We start from the raw sequence: 14415 nt of genomic DNA on the forward strand, positions 1-14415 counted from the left end.
CTGTCGCGTTGTCTGACTGGACTCGAATGTGCCTGCCCGCCAGTAGGCGGTGAAATGCTAGGAGAGCTAGAAGCACGGCTCTGGTTTCCAGCACATTGATTTAAAGGGCTGACTCGGACGGAGTCCAAGTGCCTTGTGCTCGGTGGTGGAGACATACCGCTCCCCAGCCGGATAGACTGGCATCCGTGGTGAGAATCACCCAGGACGGGGCCAGGAAGGAGCGCCCTTGGGACAGGGAGAGGGGCCGAAGCCACCACTGAAGGGAGCTCTTGGTCCGTGGCGACAAAGCCACTAACCTTTGTAAGGAGGAAGGCCGCTTGACCCAACAGCGGAGAATGTCCAGCTGCAGGGGGCGCAGATGGAACTGGGCAAAGGGGACGGCCTCTATGGATGCCACCATTTGACCCAGCACCTGCATCAGACGCCTGAGGGTATAACGGCGGGGCCTCAGGAGAGAACGCACCGCCAACTGGGGGGACAGCTGTTTAAGGGCAACTTCGCAAGTGCCGTCAAAGTCTCGAACTGCATCCCTAGGTACGCGAGACTCTGGGTCGGAGTCAGAGTGGATTTGGGAAGATTGACAAGCCACCCGAATTGGGCTAGAGTGGCGAGAGTGAGCGAGACACTCCGCTGACAGTCTGCGCTGGATGGAGCCTTGACTAGAAGGTCGTCCAGGTAAGGGGGCACTGCCAACCCCTGGAGGTGCAGAACCGCAATCACCGCTGCCATGACCTTGGTGAATACCCGAGGGGCCGTGGCTAACCCGAAGGGAAGAGCCACGAATTGGAATTGACCGATTCGGGGAGTTCTCGGGTCTGTCAATAAACTGGTCAAAGTCGTACCTACTCTTTCTGTCCCGGGACAGAGAGGAAATGGCGAACACCCGCATATGTAGGGTTCCAGTAGTGGATCATTTTAAATACCTTGGGATTATACTGGCGGGAAGCCCTTCGGAGATGATAGCAAGACATATTGCCCCCCTGTTAGCTCCATCTATTAAATTTCTCCCTGAGGTGTGATAACTCCCGCTTTCAGTGGCGGGAAGGATTAACCTCCTTAAAATGATAGTGCAACCAAAGTGTCTTTATATTACCCAGCATGTATTTGTACAGATTCCTCGCTCTTTCGGTCCCCGGAATCCTTAATGATCACCTTTGTCTGGGGCACGTCCAGATCGAGGGTCCAGTTGGCCAAATTACAGAGACCCAAGGACATGGGGGGTATGGCCCTTCCTGATCTGTACATATACTACCTGGCCGGACAATTGAAATATCTAGGTCAGTGGACACTTCCTGGGGTAAGGGGTTCTCCGGAGGGACTCCTGGCAGAGTTCACAGGGGTGGATCTCCTATGGCCACTATTGACAGATCACAAAAGGGCCCCTGAGGGCCGCATCCTCCCGATACATAAACTAGGGGCCAGGATCTGGAAAGAGGCTAAAGCTATATTCGGATTTCAGGATATACCAACGGAGACACCCATATGGGATAACCTGGACCTTCCACACTTTTGTGGGCTTCCGGGGTTTGGCGAATGGAGGAATCGAGGAATAGTCTCCCTGGGATCACTGGTCCGGGATGGTGAACTCCGCCCCTTTTCACAACTGCGTACGGAATTCGATCTGCCGGAATCTCATGGGTTTCAGTATCTCCAGATTAGGCACGCCTTTCGGGCTCAGTTCTCTGGTCGTGGGGTTAGATTCTCTTCCATTGGAATTATTAGATCACAGGGCCCTGGCGGCCTTATTTCCAAATTATACTCCTCCCTTATTCGGGCCAAGGCCATGAACAGTCCTCTTTCTATCCGGGAGAGATGGAGTGCCAGGATCCCTGAAATTGATGATGTAGTGTGGGACGACATTGTCGAATCCCACACGCTGGTCTCTCCCGTAATTAATAATAGACTGATTCAGTTCTATATCATACACCAGAGTTATATCACTCCCCAGAGACTAAATAAGATGAAAAAGGCGAATAATTTGATGGGGGTGGGCTGCCCGAGGTGCGGGAGAGACGGTGCTGATTTCTGGCACATGATATGGGATTGCCGGGCCATTCTCTCCTATTGGAGTGAGGTTGTAACGACTCTTTCCACCATACTTCAAAAAGAGGTTGCTCTGTGCCCTATTCTGTGTCTATTTGGAGTGGTGGATGTACACTCCTGGTCCCAAGATGAAAATTTATTAATAAAAAAAGGTATTGTTTCTGGCCCGGAAGGGCATTATATTAAATTGGATGGGCACTCATCCCCCAACTAGAGCCTCTTGGATTGCATTGGTAAATGCTATAATCCCGTCAAAACAATTTGTTTATAAGACAAGAGGTTCATTACATAAATTCGACAAAATATGGGGTAGATGGCTGGGATCGCCCTTGACCGGAGGATCACCCGGTTCCCTAGCTGATAACCTACAGTTGGTATTATTGCAATAATAATCAATAATGCTCCGGTGAGAGGAAAGGAGAAACATGTGATCCAAGATATACTGTATCAGGATTATGCTGAGGTCCCTGAAACCTGGGTTGCACTTTCCTTGTTAACATGGGCTTTTTGCCTCAGGATGGATATGCCTCGCGAGTTGACACCTTTGTTATGTTTAATGTACTAAGGCCATGCTGAAAGTAATAGACGTTGACTTGATTATTGATGCTTTATCAATCTGGTTAACCAGTTTATAGGTTTTTTTTTTTTACTGTACATTTTGCTGATTTACTTAACCTTCAATAAAACGAGTTTAAAAAAAAAACAAAAAAAAAAAAACCTCTGAACCGTTCCCGGGCGGGAACTGGTACAATTACTCCGTTGGCCTGCAAGGCTGCCACGGCCTGTGAGAAGGCGGCGGCCTTGGAGCAAGGGGGAGTTAAGAGAAAAAATCTGTTTGGCGGGCTGGAAGAGAATTCTATCCTGTAGCCGTGCGAGATGATATCTCTCACCCACTGATCGGAGACGTGTTGGAACCAAGCGTCGCCAAAGTGGGAGAGCCTGCCACCGACTAAGGACGTTGCTGGAGCGGGCAGAGAGTCACAAGGAGGCTGCCTTAGTGGCAGGACCTCCTGCGGTCTTCTGCGGACGTGGTTTTGAGCGCCAGTTGGATTTCTGGTCCTTAGCTGAGTTAGAGGACGAGGCGGAGGGCTTAGAGGACGACCAGTTGGAGGAACGAAAGGAGCGAAACCTCGACTGAATCCTACCCTGGACAGGTTTCCTGGTCTTGGTTTGTGGCATGGAAGTGCTCTTCCCGCCAGTAGCTTCTTTAATAATTTCATCCAGCTGTTCACCGAACAGCCGGGAACCAGCAAAAGGAAGCCCGGCAAGGTACTTCTTTGAAGAGGCATCAGCCTTCCACTCTCGAAGCCACAAGACCCTGCGGATAACGAGGGAATTAGCCGAAGCCACCGCAGTGCGGTGGGAAGCCTCTAGCATGGCAGACATGGCATAAGAAGAAAAAGCTGAAGCTTGAGAAGTTAAGGCAACCATCTCGGGCATAGATTCTCTGGTGAGAGAATGCATCTCCTCTAGGGAAGCAGAGATGGCTTTGAGGGCCCACACTGCTGCAAAAGTTGGGGAAAATGCCTCATACACGGATTTGGCCAGAAGGTCAATCTGACGGTCAGTGGCATCCCTAAGGGAAGTGCCATCAGCCACCGACAACGGTCCGGGCTGAGAGCCTAGACACCGGAGGGTCTACCTTTGGGGAGTGAGCCCACTCCTTGACCACCTCAGGTGGAAAGGGAAAACGGTCATCAGAACCACGCTTTGGGAAGCGTTTGTCAGAACAGGCCCTGGGTTTGGTCACAGCGGTCTGAAAACTGGAGTGGTTAAAGAACACACTCTTTACTCTCTTAGGCGAGGTAAACTGGTGCTTTTCTGCCATAGAGGGTTGCTCCTCTGATACTGGCGGATTGAGATCCAGTACAGAATTAATGGAAGCAATCAAATCACTTATTTCTGAGTCACCCTCAGAAAGATCAATGGGGCACATGGAGTTAGCCTCCGACCCCCTGTTAAGGCATCCTCCTCATCTTGCGAGTCAGCTCTTGAATCAGAGCAGTGGGATGAGGAGGGAGAGGAAACCCTGCGCCTTCTCTTAGGAGGACGGGGTCTGGGCCCTGATGATGAATCCTCTGTGAGCTCCAGTGGACGGGGGTCAGAGGATAGGGATCCTAAAGGACCCTTAGCAAGCGCATTAGAGGCACCCTGTGAAGGGGGCTGATGCATATTCAAAGTCCTGGACAGAAGTCCCATGGACTCAGCAAATGACTGGGATATAGACCTAGAGAAGGACTCTACCCAGGCCGGGGGTTCAGCCACCGGTGCAGAAGCAGCCTGAGAGACCACTGGTGGTGAGACTCCAGGCTGTGGCACCAGCAAGTTAGAGCAGACCTCACAATGTGGGTAGGTGCTCGGTTCAGGCAGCAGGAGCTTACATGCAGCGCATGCAGTATAAAGCTTTGGGGCCTTGCTCCTCGTGTGAGACATGCTGCTGGAGTGGGGAAGACAGCTCCTACAAATAGGATGCACCCCAGGGAGTATATTCAGAAGTCCACAACCGGAGACCGGCTGTGGCTTACCAAACCGCTGGAGCGGTGTTGTGTGCCCTCCAGATCCCGAAGCCCGGACTCCCAGGGTACAGCACCTCAGCAGGGATGCAGAGTGCAGGATGGCCCAGCGCCGAGTGAACCCTGTTCAAAAAAATGGCCGCCGGAGCGAAGAGAGGGGGCGGGACTTTGGGGGCGTCCCTGTAAAAGAGCGGGATCTGGAGGGCCATAGAGACCTGCAGAGAAGGAATCACTCACAAGCAGTGGGGAGAGTCCCTCCCCTGTGCAGGACGGCCGCCGGGAGGAGCCGTGCCTGTCCCTCTGCATGAGTGACATGCGAGGGCAGGTAACAGAAACTAGGCCTCCGGCGAAGCCGGGGCCTAAATTTGAGCAGCGAGGCCGACGAGCAGGCACCATCGGCGCGGTTCTCAGGCGAAAACCAGAAAACCCGCCGGGAATGCCAAAACAAATACAGCAAACACTCTCCCCATACAATAAAGTACATGGACCCCCACATATGAACGTCTCAGGTACTTAGTTGCTGAGACGCAGGGCCAGGTCCCTGGGGATGAGTGCTCCGGTTCAGCAGGGTTCTCAAGGGGCTGTGGAACGGAGACCGGTCTCCTGCCCGGCATGGAGACCGCGCTGGCTCCCACTTCAATCCAGGGCCCAGGAGGGATGGTGAAGGAGCACGGCATGTAAGGCTCCAGCCTTGGAATCAACCTTACAACACTACAGACACAGTGGGGTGAGAAGGGACATGCCATGGGTCCAGACGTGGACCCGCACTTCTTCAATCTTCTTCCAAAAAGGAAAAAATCATGAGAATGCATGTGTGGATGTATGCCTCCTGAACACAAAGCGATAAACTGGCTGGGACTGGCTCACCAGGGGGTGTATAAGCTCAGAGGGAGGAGCTACACTTTTAGGTGTAGTACTTTGTGTGTCCTCTGGAGGCAGAAGCTAAACACCAAGGTCTGGGTCTCCAAAGGAACGATAAAGAAAGTATTTGCGATCCCGTGCTCTAATGTCTGTACTTTTTTTTTTTTTTTTTCTTACTTCCTCCCCTTCCCAGGAGATGTGGTATGATCAGACCCTGTCCCTGTACGGTCAAACACGGCCTTTACACAGTACACAGCAGGGGCACACATGTAAGACCTCAGCACAGCAACATTTTTTTTTATTTTTTTTTTAAACACATCCAAATGTGGAAATTATTATTTCAAGATCTATTGATTAAAATGAAGTTTGTTCGTGGGAAAACCCCTTTAAAGACGCCCTCCCATGAAGAGCTTTTTTTCATTATATCTGTCTGACTTTCCAGGGATCCTTCACCGTTCTGCTTCTCTTCTCAGTGATATTTCAGGGTTCACGTTTACATAGATGTAATGGAGAAAAAAACCCCCCAAACTTAAATTGCAGGGCTTCTTTAAGAAAAAGGATGTGATTACTCTATTGTGTGAAGAACGGCATAAATACAATTGCATTACTATGTAAAAGTCACATCTTGTAGACACATCATAGAGGACAAAAAGAAGGAACTGAACAAAGACGTATGTGGCAACATGTCTAAGGCTATGTTCACACAGTGCATCTTTTCTAACCACAAAGCAGCAGCATATTTGGCCCCAAAAACGCACAAAAACATGCATCAGCGGCAAAAAAAAAAAGCATAAAAACGCATACGTTTTGACGTGTTTTACCACATTTTCCCCAAAGCATTTTTTAAAGTCAAATCTATTGACTGAAGGGCTAAAAACGCTGGAAAAAACAAAAAAATTGACATGCTGCATTTTCAAAAACACAGCCAAGATGCAGACAAAAAAAAGATGCTCAGTGTAGACAGCAAAAGAGAAATCTCAGACTTTGCTGGGGGAAGGAAATGCATGCATTTAGGTGCATCAAAAACGCAGCAAAAGATGCCCTGTGTGAACATGGCCTAACGTATGAAAAGTAACAATTTGGGCAAACATTTGACATTAACATGAGATTTCATACATTGGTCTTTTTCTATTTTCTAAAGTTGGGAAGTGTACTACCATGCTTAAACTGCAGCAATTAAATAACTTGCACCAAATTTATCTTTATGGTGCAACATTTCACAAATATGGAGTGGTGGAGATTAAGCGAACGCACACAAAAATATATTATTTGGTGTAAATTATGCCATTTCTGCTAATTGTGGGTCACTGACTCCAGGCAGAAACTTACCGTGTGCTTAATATGCTTCAGGGTCGGGAAGCCACAGAAATATAATGCACTCTTGTTCACTTTAGTAATCTTGTTATCAAGCATCGAAACATGCCAAGCATCCAGTGAGATCAGCTTACTCCTGACATAGGGGAAAACAAACAATTTATATGGAAAACATATGGTGGATCGACTGCAATCTAAACAATCCAATATATAGACCTCAATACATAGGACTTTCCATCTCCTTAAAGAAGTTGAAACTTTATAGATTGATTTTTGAAAACTAAATTGTAAATCAGGTGAAGGGATGTTTTTTCATCCCAGAAACAGATTTATGGAAAATCTCCTAGACCAGAGTCACACATCAGTTTTTGAAACAATTTTTTTTATTGAAGAGAACCTGTCAGGTCAAAAAAGCGTTCTGACCTACAAGCAGGAGCCTGTGTGAGCTATTAACCCCTTCCTACCCATCCCTGTGTTATATTGTGTAATATTAAAAGTAATAAAATACAGTTTATTACTTTCACATGTCCTATGCAAACAGCATAGGTCTCTAGCCCCATGGGCGTCTTCTCGCCCTGTGGGCGTCTACATGCTTTCCATGGTATCACACCCCTATGGGCGTGATAGCATGGATTTACATCAGCGACGTGGCTGTCACTACTTCAGAATCTTGCGCATGCGCGCACTTGCCATCCTCGCCGCCTTATCCTAGTCTTTGCTTGTTGGATTGTGACGTGCACTGCGCATGCTAAGAAGACGCCTGCGGTTTTAGTCATGAACAGTGCGCATCAGAAACCGAGAAGCAAAGACCAGGATGAGAAGGAGACGAGAATGGTAAGCGCGCACGCTAGATTCTGAAGCTGCAGAACTGACATCGCTGATCTAAATCCATGCTATCACGCTCACAGGGGCATGATACCATGGAAAGCATGTAGACGCCCACAGGGCGATGAGACGCCCATGGGGCTAGAGACCTATGCTATTTACATAGGACATATGAAAGTAATAAAACATTACTTTCATATTACACAATATAACAACACAGGGATGGGTAGGAAGGGGTCAGCAGCTCACACAGGCTCCTGCTTGTAGGTCAGAACGCTTTTCTGACCTGACAGGTTCCCTTCAAGTAACAGTTAGTAGTAGGGTCAGAAGCAAAGAGATAAAATGAAGGGAATTTTGTTACTTACCGTAAATTCCTTTTCTTCTAGCTCTTATTGGGAGACCCAGACGATTGGGTGTATAGCTACTGCCTCCGGAGGCCACACAAAGCATTACACTAAAAAGTGTAAGGCCCCTCCCCTTCTGGCTATACACCCCCAGTGGGATCACTGGCTCACCAGTTTTAGTGCAAAAGCAAGAAGGAGGAAAGCCAATAACTGGTTTAAACAAATTCACTCCGAGTAGAATCGGAGAACTGCAAACCGTTCAACATGAACCAACATGTGTACCCGCAAACAAACCAAAAATCACGAAGGACAACAGGGCGGGTGCTGGGTCTCCCAATAAGAGCTAGAAGAAAAGGAATTTACGGTAAGTAACAAAATTCCCTTCTTCGGCGCTCTATTGGGAGACCCAGACGATTGGGACGTCCAAAAGCTGTCCCTGGGTGGGTAAAGAAATACCTTATATTAGAGCTGCAAGACAGCCCTCCCCTACGGGGAGGCCACCGCCGCTTGCAGGACTCTTCTACCTAAGCTGGCGTCAGCCGAAGCATAGGTATGCACCTGATAGTGCTTGGTGAAAGTGTGCAGACTCGACCAGGTAGCTGCCTGGCACACCTGTTGAGCCGTAGCCTGGTGTCGTAATGCCCAGGACGCACCCACGGCTCTGGTAGAATGGGCCTTCAGCCCTGAAGGAACCGGAAGCCCTGCTGAACGGTAGGCTTCAAGAATTGGTTCTTTGATCCATCGAGCCAAGGTGGCTTTAGAAGCCTGCAACTCCTTGCGCGGGCCAGCGACAAGGACAAAGAGTGCATCAGAGCGGCGCATGGGCGCCGTGCGGGAAATGTAGAATCTGAGTGCTCTCACCAGATCTAACAATGTAAATCCTTTTCATACCGGTGAACCGGATGAGGGCAAAAGGAAGGTAAGGAGATATCCTGTTTAAGATGAAACGAGGATACTACCTTAGGGAGAAACTCTTGAATGGGGCGCAGCACTACCTCGTCCTGGTGGAACACCAGGAAGGGAGCCTTGGATGACAGAGCTGCCAGCTCAGACACTCGCCGAAGAGACGTGACGCAACAAGAAAAGCCACTTTCTGTGACAGGCGAGAAAAGGAAACGTCCTTCAGAGGCTCGAAAGGCGGCTTCTGGAGAGCAACTAGTACCCTGTTAAGATCCCATGGATCTAACGGCCGCTTGTACGGGGGCACGATATGACAAAACGCCCTGTAGGAACGTGCGCACCTTAGGAAGCCGTGCCAGACGCTTCTGAAAAAACACGGATAGTGCTGAGACTTGCCCTTTGAGGGAGCTGAGCGACAAGCCCTTTTCTAACCCCGATTGTAGGAAGGAAGAAAAGTAGGCAATGCAAATGGCCAGGGAGACACTCCCTGAGTAGAGCACCAGATTAAGAAAATCTTCCACGTTCTGTGGTAGATCTTAGCAGACGTGGGCTTCCTAGCCTGTCTCATGGTGGCAACGACTCCTTGGGATAATCCTGAAGACGCTAGGATCCAGGACTCAATGGCGACACAGACAGGTTCAGGGCCGCAGAATTCCAATGGAAAAAAGGCCCTTGGGACCGTAAGTCTGGCCGGTCTGGAAGTGACCACGGTCGGCCGACCGTGAGATGCCACAGATCCAGGTACCACGATCTCGTCGGCCAATCTGGGGCGACGAGTATGGGGTGGCTGCAATCGGATCTGATCTTGCGTAACACTCTGGGCAAGAGTGCCAGAGGCGGGAACACATATGGGAGCCGGAACTGCGACCCATCTTGGATTAAGGCGTCTGCCGCCAGAGCTCCTTGATCGCGCGATCGCGCTATGAATGCCGCGACCTTGTTGTTGTGCCTAGACGCCACCAGGTCGACGTCCGGCACCCCCCAGCGGCGACAGATCTCCCGAAACACTTCCGGGTGAAGGGACCATTCCCCTGCGTCCATACCCTGGCGACTGAGGAAGTCCGCTTCCTAATTTTCTACGCCTGGGATGTGAACCGCGGATATAGTGGATGCTGTGTCCTCCACCCACGTCAGAATCCGCCTGACTTCCTGGAAGGCTTGCCGACTGCGCGTCCCTCCTTGGTGGTTGATGTATGCCACCGCTGTGGAGTTGTCCGACTGGACTCGGATCTGCCTTCCTTCCAGCCACTGCTGAAGGGCTAGGAGGGCAAGATACACTGCCCTGATTTCCAGAACATTGAGCTGAAGGGTGGACTCCTGCTGAGTCCACGTACCCTGAGCCCTGTGGTGGAGAAAAACTGCTCCCCACCCTGACAGACTCGCATCTGTCGTGACCACTGCCCAGGATGGGGGTAGGAAGGATCTTCCCTGAGACAATGAGGTGGGAAGAAGCCACCATTGCAGAGAGTCCTTGGCCGTCTGGGAAAGGGAGACTTTCCTGTCCAGGGACGTTGACTTCCCGTCCCATTGGCGGAGAATGTCCCATTGAAGTGGGCGCAGATGAAACTGCGCCAAGGGAACTGCCTCCATGGCTGCCACCATCTTCCCTAGGAAGTGCATGAGGCGCCTTAAGGGGTGCGACTGGCCTTGAAGGAGAGACTGCACCCCTGTCTGTAGTGAACGCTGCTTGTTCAGCGGAAGCTTCACTATCGCTGATAGAGTATGAAACTCCATGCCAAAATACGTTAGTGATTGAGTCGGTGACAGATTTGACTTTGCAAAATTGATGATCCACCCGAAAGTCTGGAGAGTCTCCAGCGTAACATTCAGGCTGAGTTGGCATGCCTCGAGAGAGGGTGCCTTGGCAAGTAGATCGTCCGAATAAGGGATCACCGAGTGTCCCTGAGAGTGCAAGACTGCTACCACTGCCGCCATGACCTTGGTGAAAACCCGTGGGGCTGTCGCCAGACCGAAGGGCAGGGCTACGGACTGAAGAAACTCGTCTTCAATAACGAAACGTAGCTAACGCTGGTGCTCTGGAGCAATCGGCACGTGGAGATACGTATCCTGATGTCTATTGATTCTAGGAAATTTCCTTGAGACATTGAGGCAATGACGGAGCGGAGGGTTTCATCCGGAACCGCCTGGCCTCCACGCGCTTGTTGAGCAGTTTTAGGTCCAGAACGGAAAGGAAAGAGCCATCCTTTTTTGGCACCACAACTAGATTGGAGGAAAACCGTGTCTTGTTCCTGAAGAGGAACAGGGATTACCACTCCTCCTGCCTGCAGAAGAGCATCGGCTCGGTGGGGAGGTGGTGACGTTCTGAAGAAACGAGTCGGAGGACGAGAACAGAACTCTGTCCTGTGCACGTGAGCACAATGTCCCTCACCCACCGGTCTGTGACCTGTGGCAGCTAAATGTCGCCAAAGGCGGGAGAGTCTGCCATCAACCGCGGATGCGGAGAGAAGAGAGCTGAGAGTCATGAGGAGACCGCCTTGGCAGCGGTTCCTCCAGTTGCCTTCCTTGGGCGTGATTGGGCCCGGCCGGAATCTGAGCCCCTCTGAGGCTTTGTTGCCCTTTTGGACGAGGACAATTGGGACCTGCCCAAGCTTGGGAAGGACCGAAACCTCGACTATCCTTCCAGGACCGCATTAATAGGGTAAGTCGCAATGCAGACATTGCGAGGTTACGGACGCCCCTGCGACACAGAAGAACAGCTGAAAAGCTTAGGGTGCCCATACGGCTGTGAATGCCGGAGCAACCGACACGCCGATAGCCTCATAGACAGAATTCAACCAGAGTCCATCTGTCTGTCAATGGCATCTTTAAGTGAAGTCCCATTTCCAGTGCAACTATGGCTCTAGCCGGAAGCCTGGAGATTGGAGAATCCACCTTTGGACCCTGGGTCCAGCGCTTGACCACGTCAGGGGGAAAGGGATAACGTGTATCCTTAATACGTTTGGAGAAAACGCTTATCTGGGAAGCGTGGTGTTCCTGGACTGCTTCTCTGAAGTCAGCGTGGCCAGAAAAATACTCAATATACGTTTGAGCTACTGAAATGGGACTTCTCCTGCTGTGAAGCTGACTCCTCGCTGGGGGAGCTGAGGGAGAAAGATCCAACATTCCATTGATGGACGCTATAGGATCATTCCCTATGGCGTCACCATCCGGTGTATCCGGATTGAGAGCGGTGTCAGGATCAAAGTCCTGATGAGCTACGTCTGCCTCATCATACAGAGAGTCCTCCTGGGACCCCCCCGGAGCACCGATTTTATTCCAAATGAGGGTGGCCAGGGAGCAATGAACCAGATTGCCCATGGCCTGTCTGGACAGCAAGTCTCTATCCCATGACAATATATCAGCCGAAACTGCAACTCCGTCCCTGTCCTTGGACAGGGTTGACAGGTGGTTCCTTTGGCCACCTAGTAGAGACCCCGGCTGACCAAGTGCTACAGGGGAGCATTGCACACAATGGGGGTCAGTGCCGTGGAACAGTATCACTTGCAGTAAAAACAGCATCGAAAGCCTGTGTTGCTTATATGCTGCTGCCGACTAGCCATCTAGGAGTATAGAGCCAAGAATGGCGACCGTACAGTGCAATGTATAGCATACAAGCATAAAGTACAATGAACACTGCAGCACATGCAATACAAGCAGCATAGAAAGCCTGTGCCTTGGCACCCCTGCTTTTCTGCTGCTGTAGACTAGCCATCTAGGGGAATATAGCCCAGAATAGCGACCGTACAGTGCAATGTATAGCATACAAGCATAAAGTACAATGAACACTGCAGCACATGCAATACAAGCAGCATAGAAAGCCTGTGCCTTGGCACCCCTGCTTTTCTGCTGCTGTAGACTAGCCATCTAGGGGAATATAGCCCAGAATAGCGACCGTACGGTGCAATGTATAGCATACAAGCATAAGTACAAATTAACACTGCAGCACCTGTGTGCCTCAGATACAATCAGCATAGAAAGCCTGTGTCTTAGCACCCCTGCTTTCCTGCTGCTGATGTGTCGCCATCTAAGAGGGCATATAGCCAAAAATAGCGACCTATGCAGTGTAAGCATAAAATACAAATGGACAACTGCGGTATTTAGTGGGGTCAGCACTTCAGGTGCCGCTTACCGCCCGCCTATAAGCGGGTGTGTGGTCGCCCTAGTCCTGTGCCTGGTTGCCCAGAGTCCGTTCTCTCAGCTCGGCCTGCAGGAATGGCCGCCGGCGTCCTTCTCCAGCTCGTGTGAGTAGGGGCGGGCCGTGGGCGTGCCCCAAGTCAGAGCGGGAAACCGGCGTCCCACAGTGTCCAGTGAGAGGGCTGGAGCATGTAAATAAGGCTCCAGCCCTCGGCGCTGCCGATTGTACAGCGTCTCTCTGATTGACAGGGTGGGGGCGGGAACGAAGCGGAGCTAGGCCGCAAAAGCCGGGGACTGGATTTATAAGCGCCGCCGCCGTAAAAGCGCGGTCGGCGCTAAGTCCCCGGCGCACTACAAGTCCCAGCCGCGCCGCCGCTCCCGGAGCGTCCGGCGCGGTAGTTCCCAATACATAAAGTCACTCAGCTAGGCTGCAGTGACTGTAACCCTTTACTGTCCCCGGCGCACTAGCACACCCAGCAAGTCTGGAGTGTGCTGTGCCTGAGTGTACGGGGACACAGAGTACCTGAATGGTGCAGGGCCATGTCCCTGAAGGGTACCCAGCTCCGTATCCAGCAGGTTCAATGGGTCTGTGGATGGAGCCCGGCCTCAGGGCTTTGGGGCCGGTAAGATCCCACTTCCTCAGAGCCCCTCAGGGGGGATGGGGAAGGAAAACAGCATGTGGGCTCCAGCCTCCGTACCAGCAATAGGTACCTCAACCTTACAAACCGCAAGTGTGGTGAGAAGGGAGCATGCTGGGGGCCCTATATGGGCCCTCTTTTCTTCCATCCGATATAGTCAGCAGCTACTGCTGACTAAACAGTGGAGCTATGCGTGGATGTCTGACCTCCTTCGCACAAAGCAGAAAACTGGTGAGCCAGTGATCCCACTGGGGGTGTATAGCCAGAAGGGGAGGGGCCTTACACTTTTTAGTGTAATGCTTTGTGTGGCCTCCGGAGGCAGTAGCTATACACCCAATCGTCTGGGTCTCCCAATAGAGCGCCGAAGAAAGATAGTCTTACATCTCCTTTGTGCTGGATCTACTTTTTGCTTTGGCTGAAAAAGCTGCACTAAAGCCTGCATGGAGGTTTCCATTGTACAACTAACTACAAACCTAAAAACGGTTGTCCAGCTAAAATAAGTTATTACTATCTATTGGAAAGGTGATACCTTGTTCATTAATGTCGCTCTGGCCATTGGGAATCTCAATAAATCAGCTGTACGAAAAACTTTTATCCCTTATGAATGGAGTGACATCGCATGTGCAGCCCGCACTCCATTTCCCCCAAGGCTGCCGATTGCTAGGCTCAGCTTTTTCCAGCCTTCTCCGTAGGGGATGAATATAACAGGTATCAAGAATCCACCCTGCCATGGGATCATGTATGGGGGATAAAAGTTCACCGATCAGTGCCAGTCCCAGCAGTGGGACATCTGCCACCAGCAAGTTATCACCTATCCTACAGATATTTATACCTCCGTACAAC

At 50.9% G+C, this 14415-nt stretch overlaps 1 protein-coding gene across 2 annotated transcripts in view; it reads right to left on the bottom strand.

The window, feature by feature from the left end:
• The window catches only part of XRN1 (5'-3' exoribonuclease 1), a 278851-nt gene that overhangs the window by 111292 nt on the left and 153144 nt on the right, over positions 1-14415 (bottom strand). For both annotated transcript variants that reach the window (XM_075340782.1, XM_075340781.1), the window contains exon 17: positions 6747-6867. In XM_075340782.1, the coding sequence (XP_075196897.1) occupies positions 6747-6867 (121 nt within the window). The remainder of the gene's footprint in view (positions 1-6746; positions 6868-14415) is intronic.

This window comes from Anomaloglossus baeobatrachus, chromosome 3, assembly GCF_048569485.1.
Source record: "Anomaloglossus baeobatrachus isolate aAnoBae1 chromosome 3, aAnoBae1.hap1, whole genome shotgun sequence".
Taxonomy (NCBI): Eukaryota; Metazoa; Chordata; class Amphibia; order Anura; family Aromobatidae; genus Anomaloglossus; species Anomaloglossus baeobatrachus.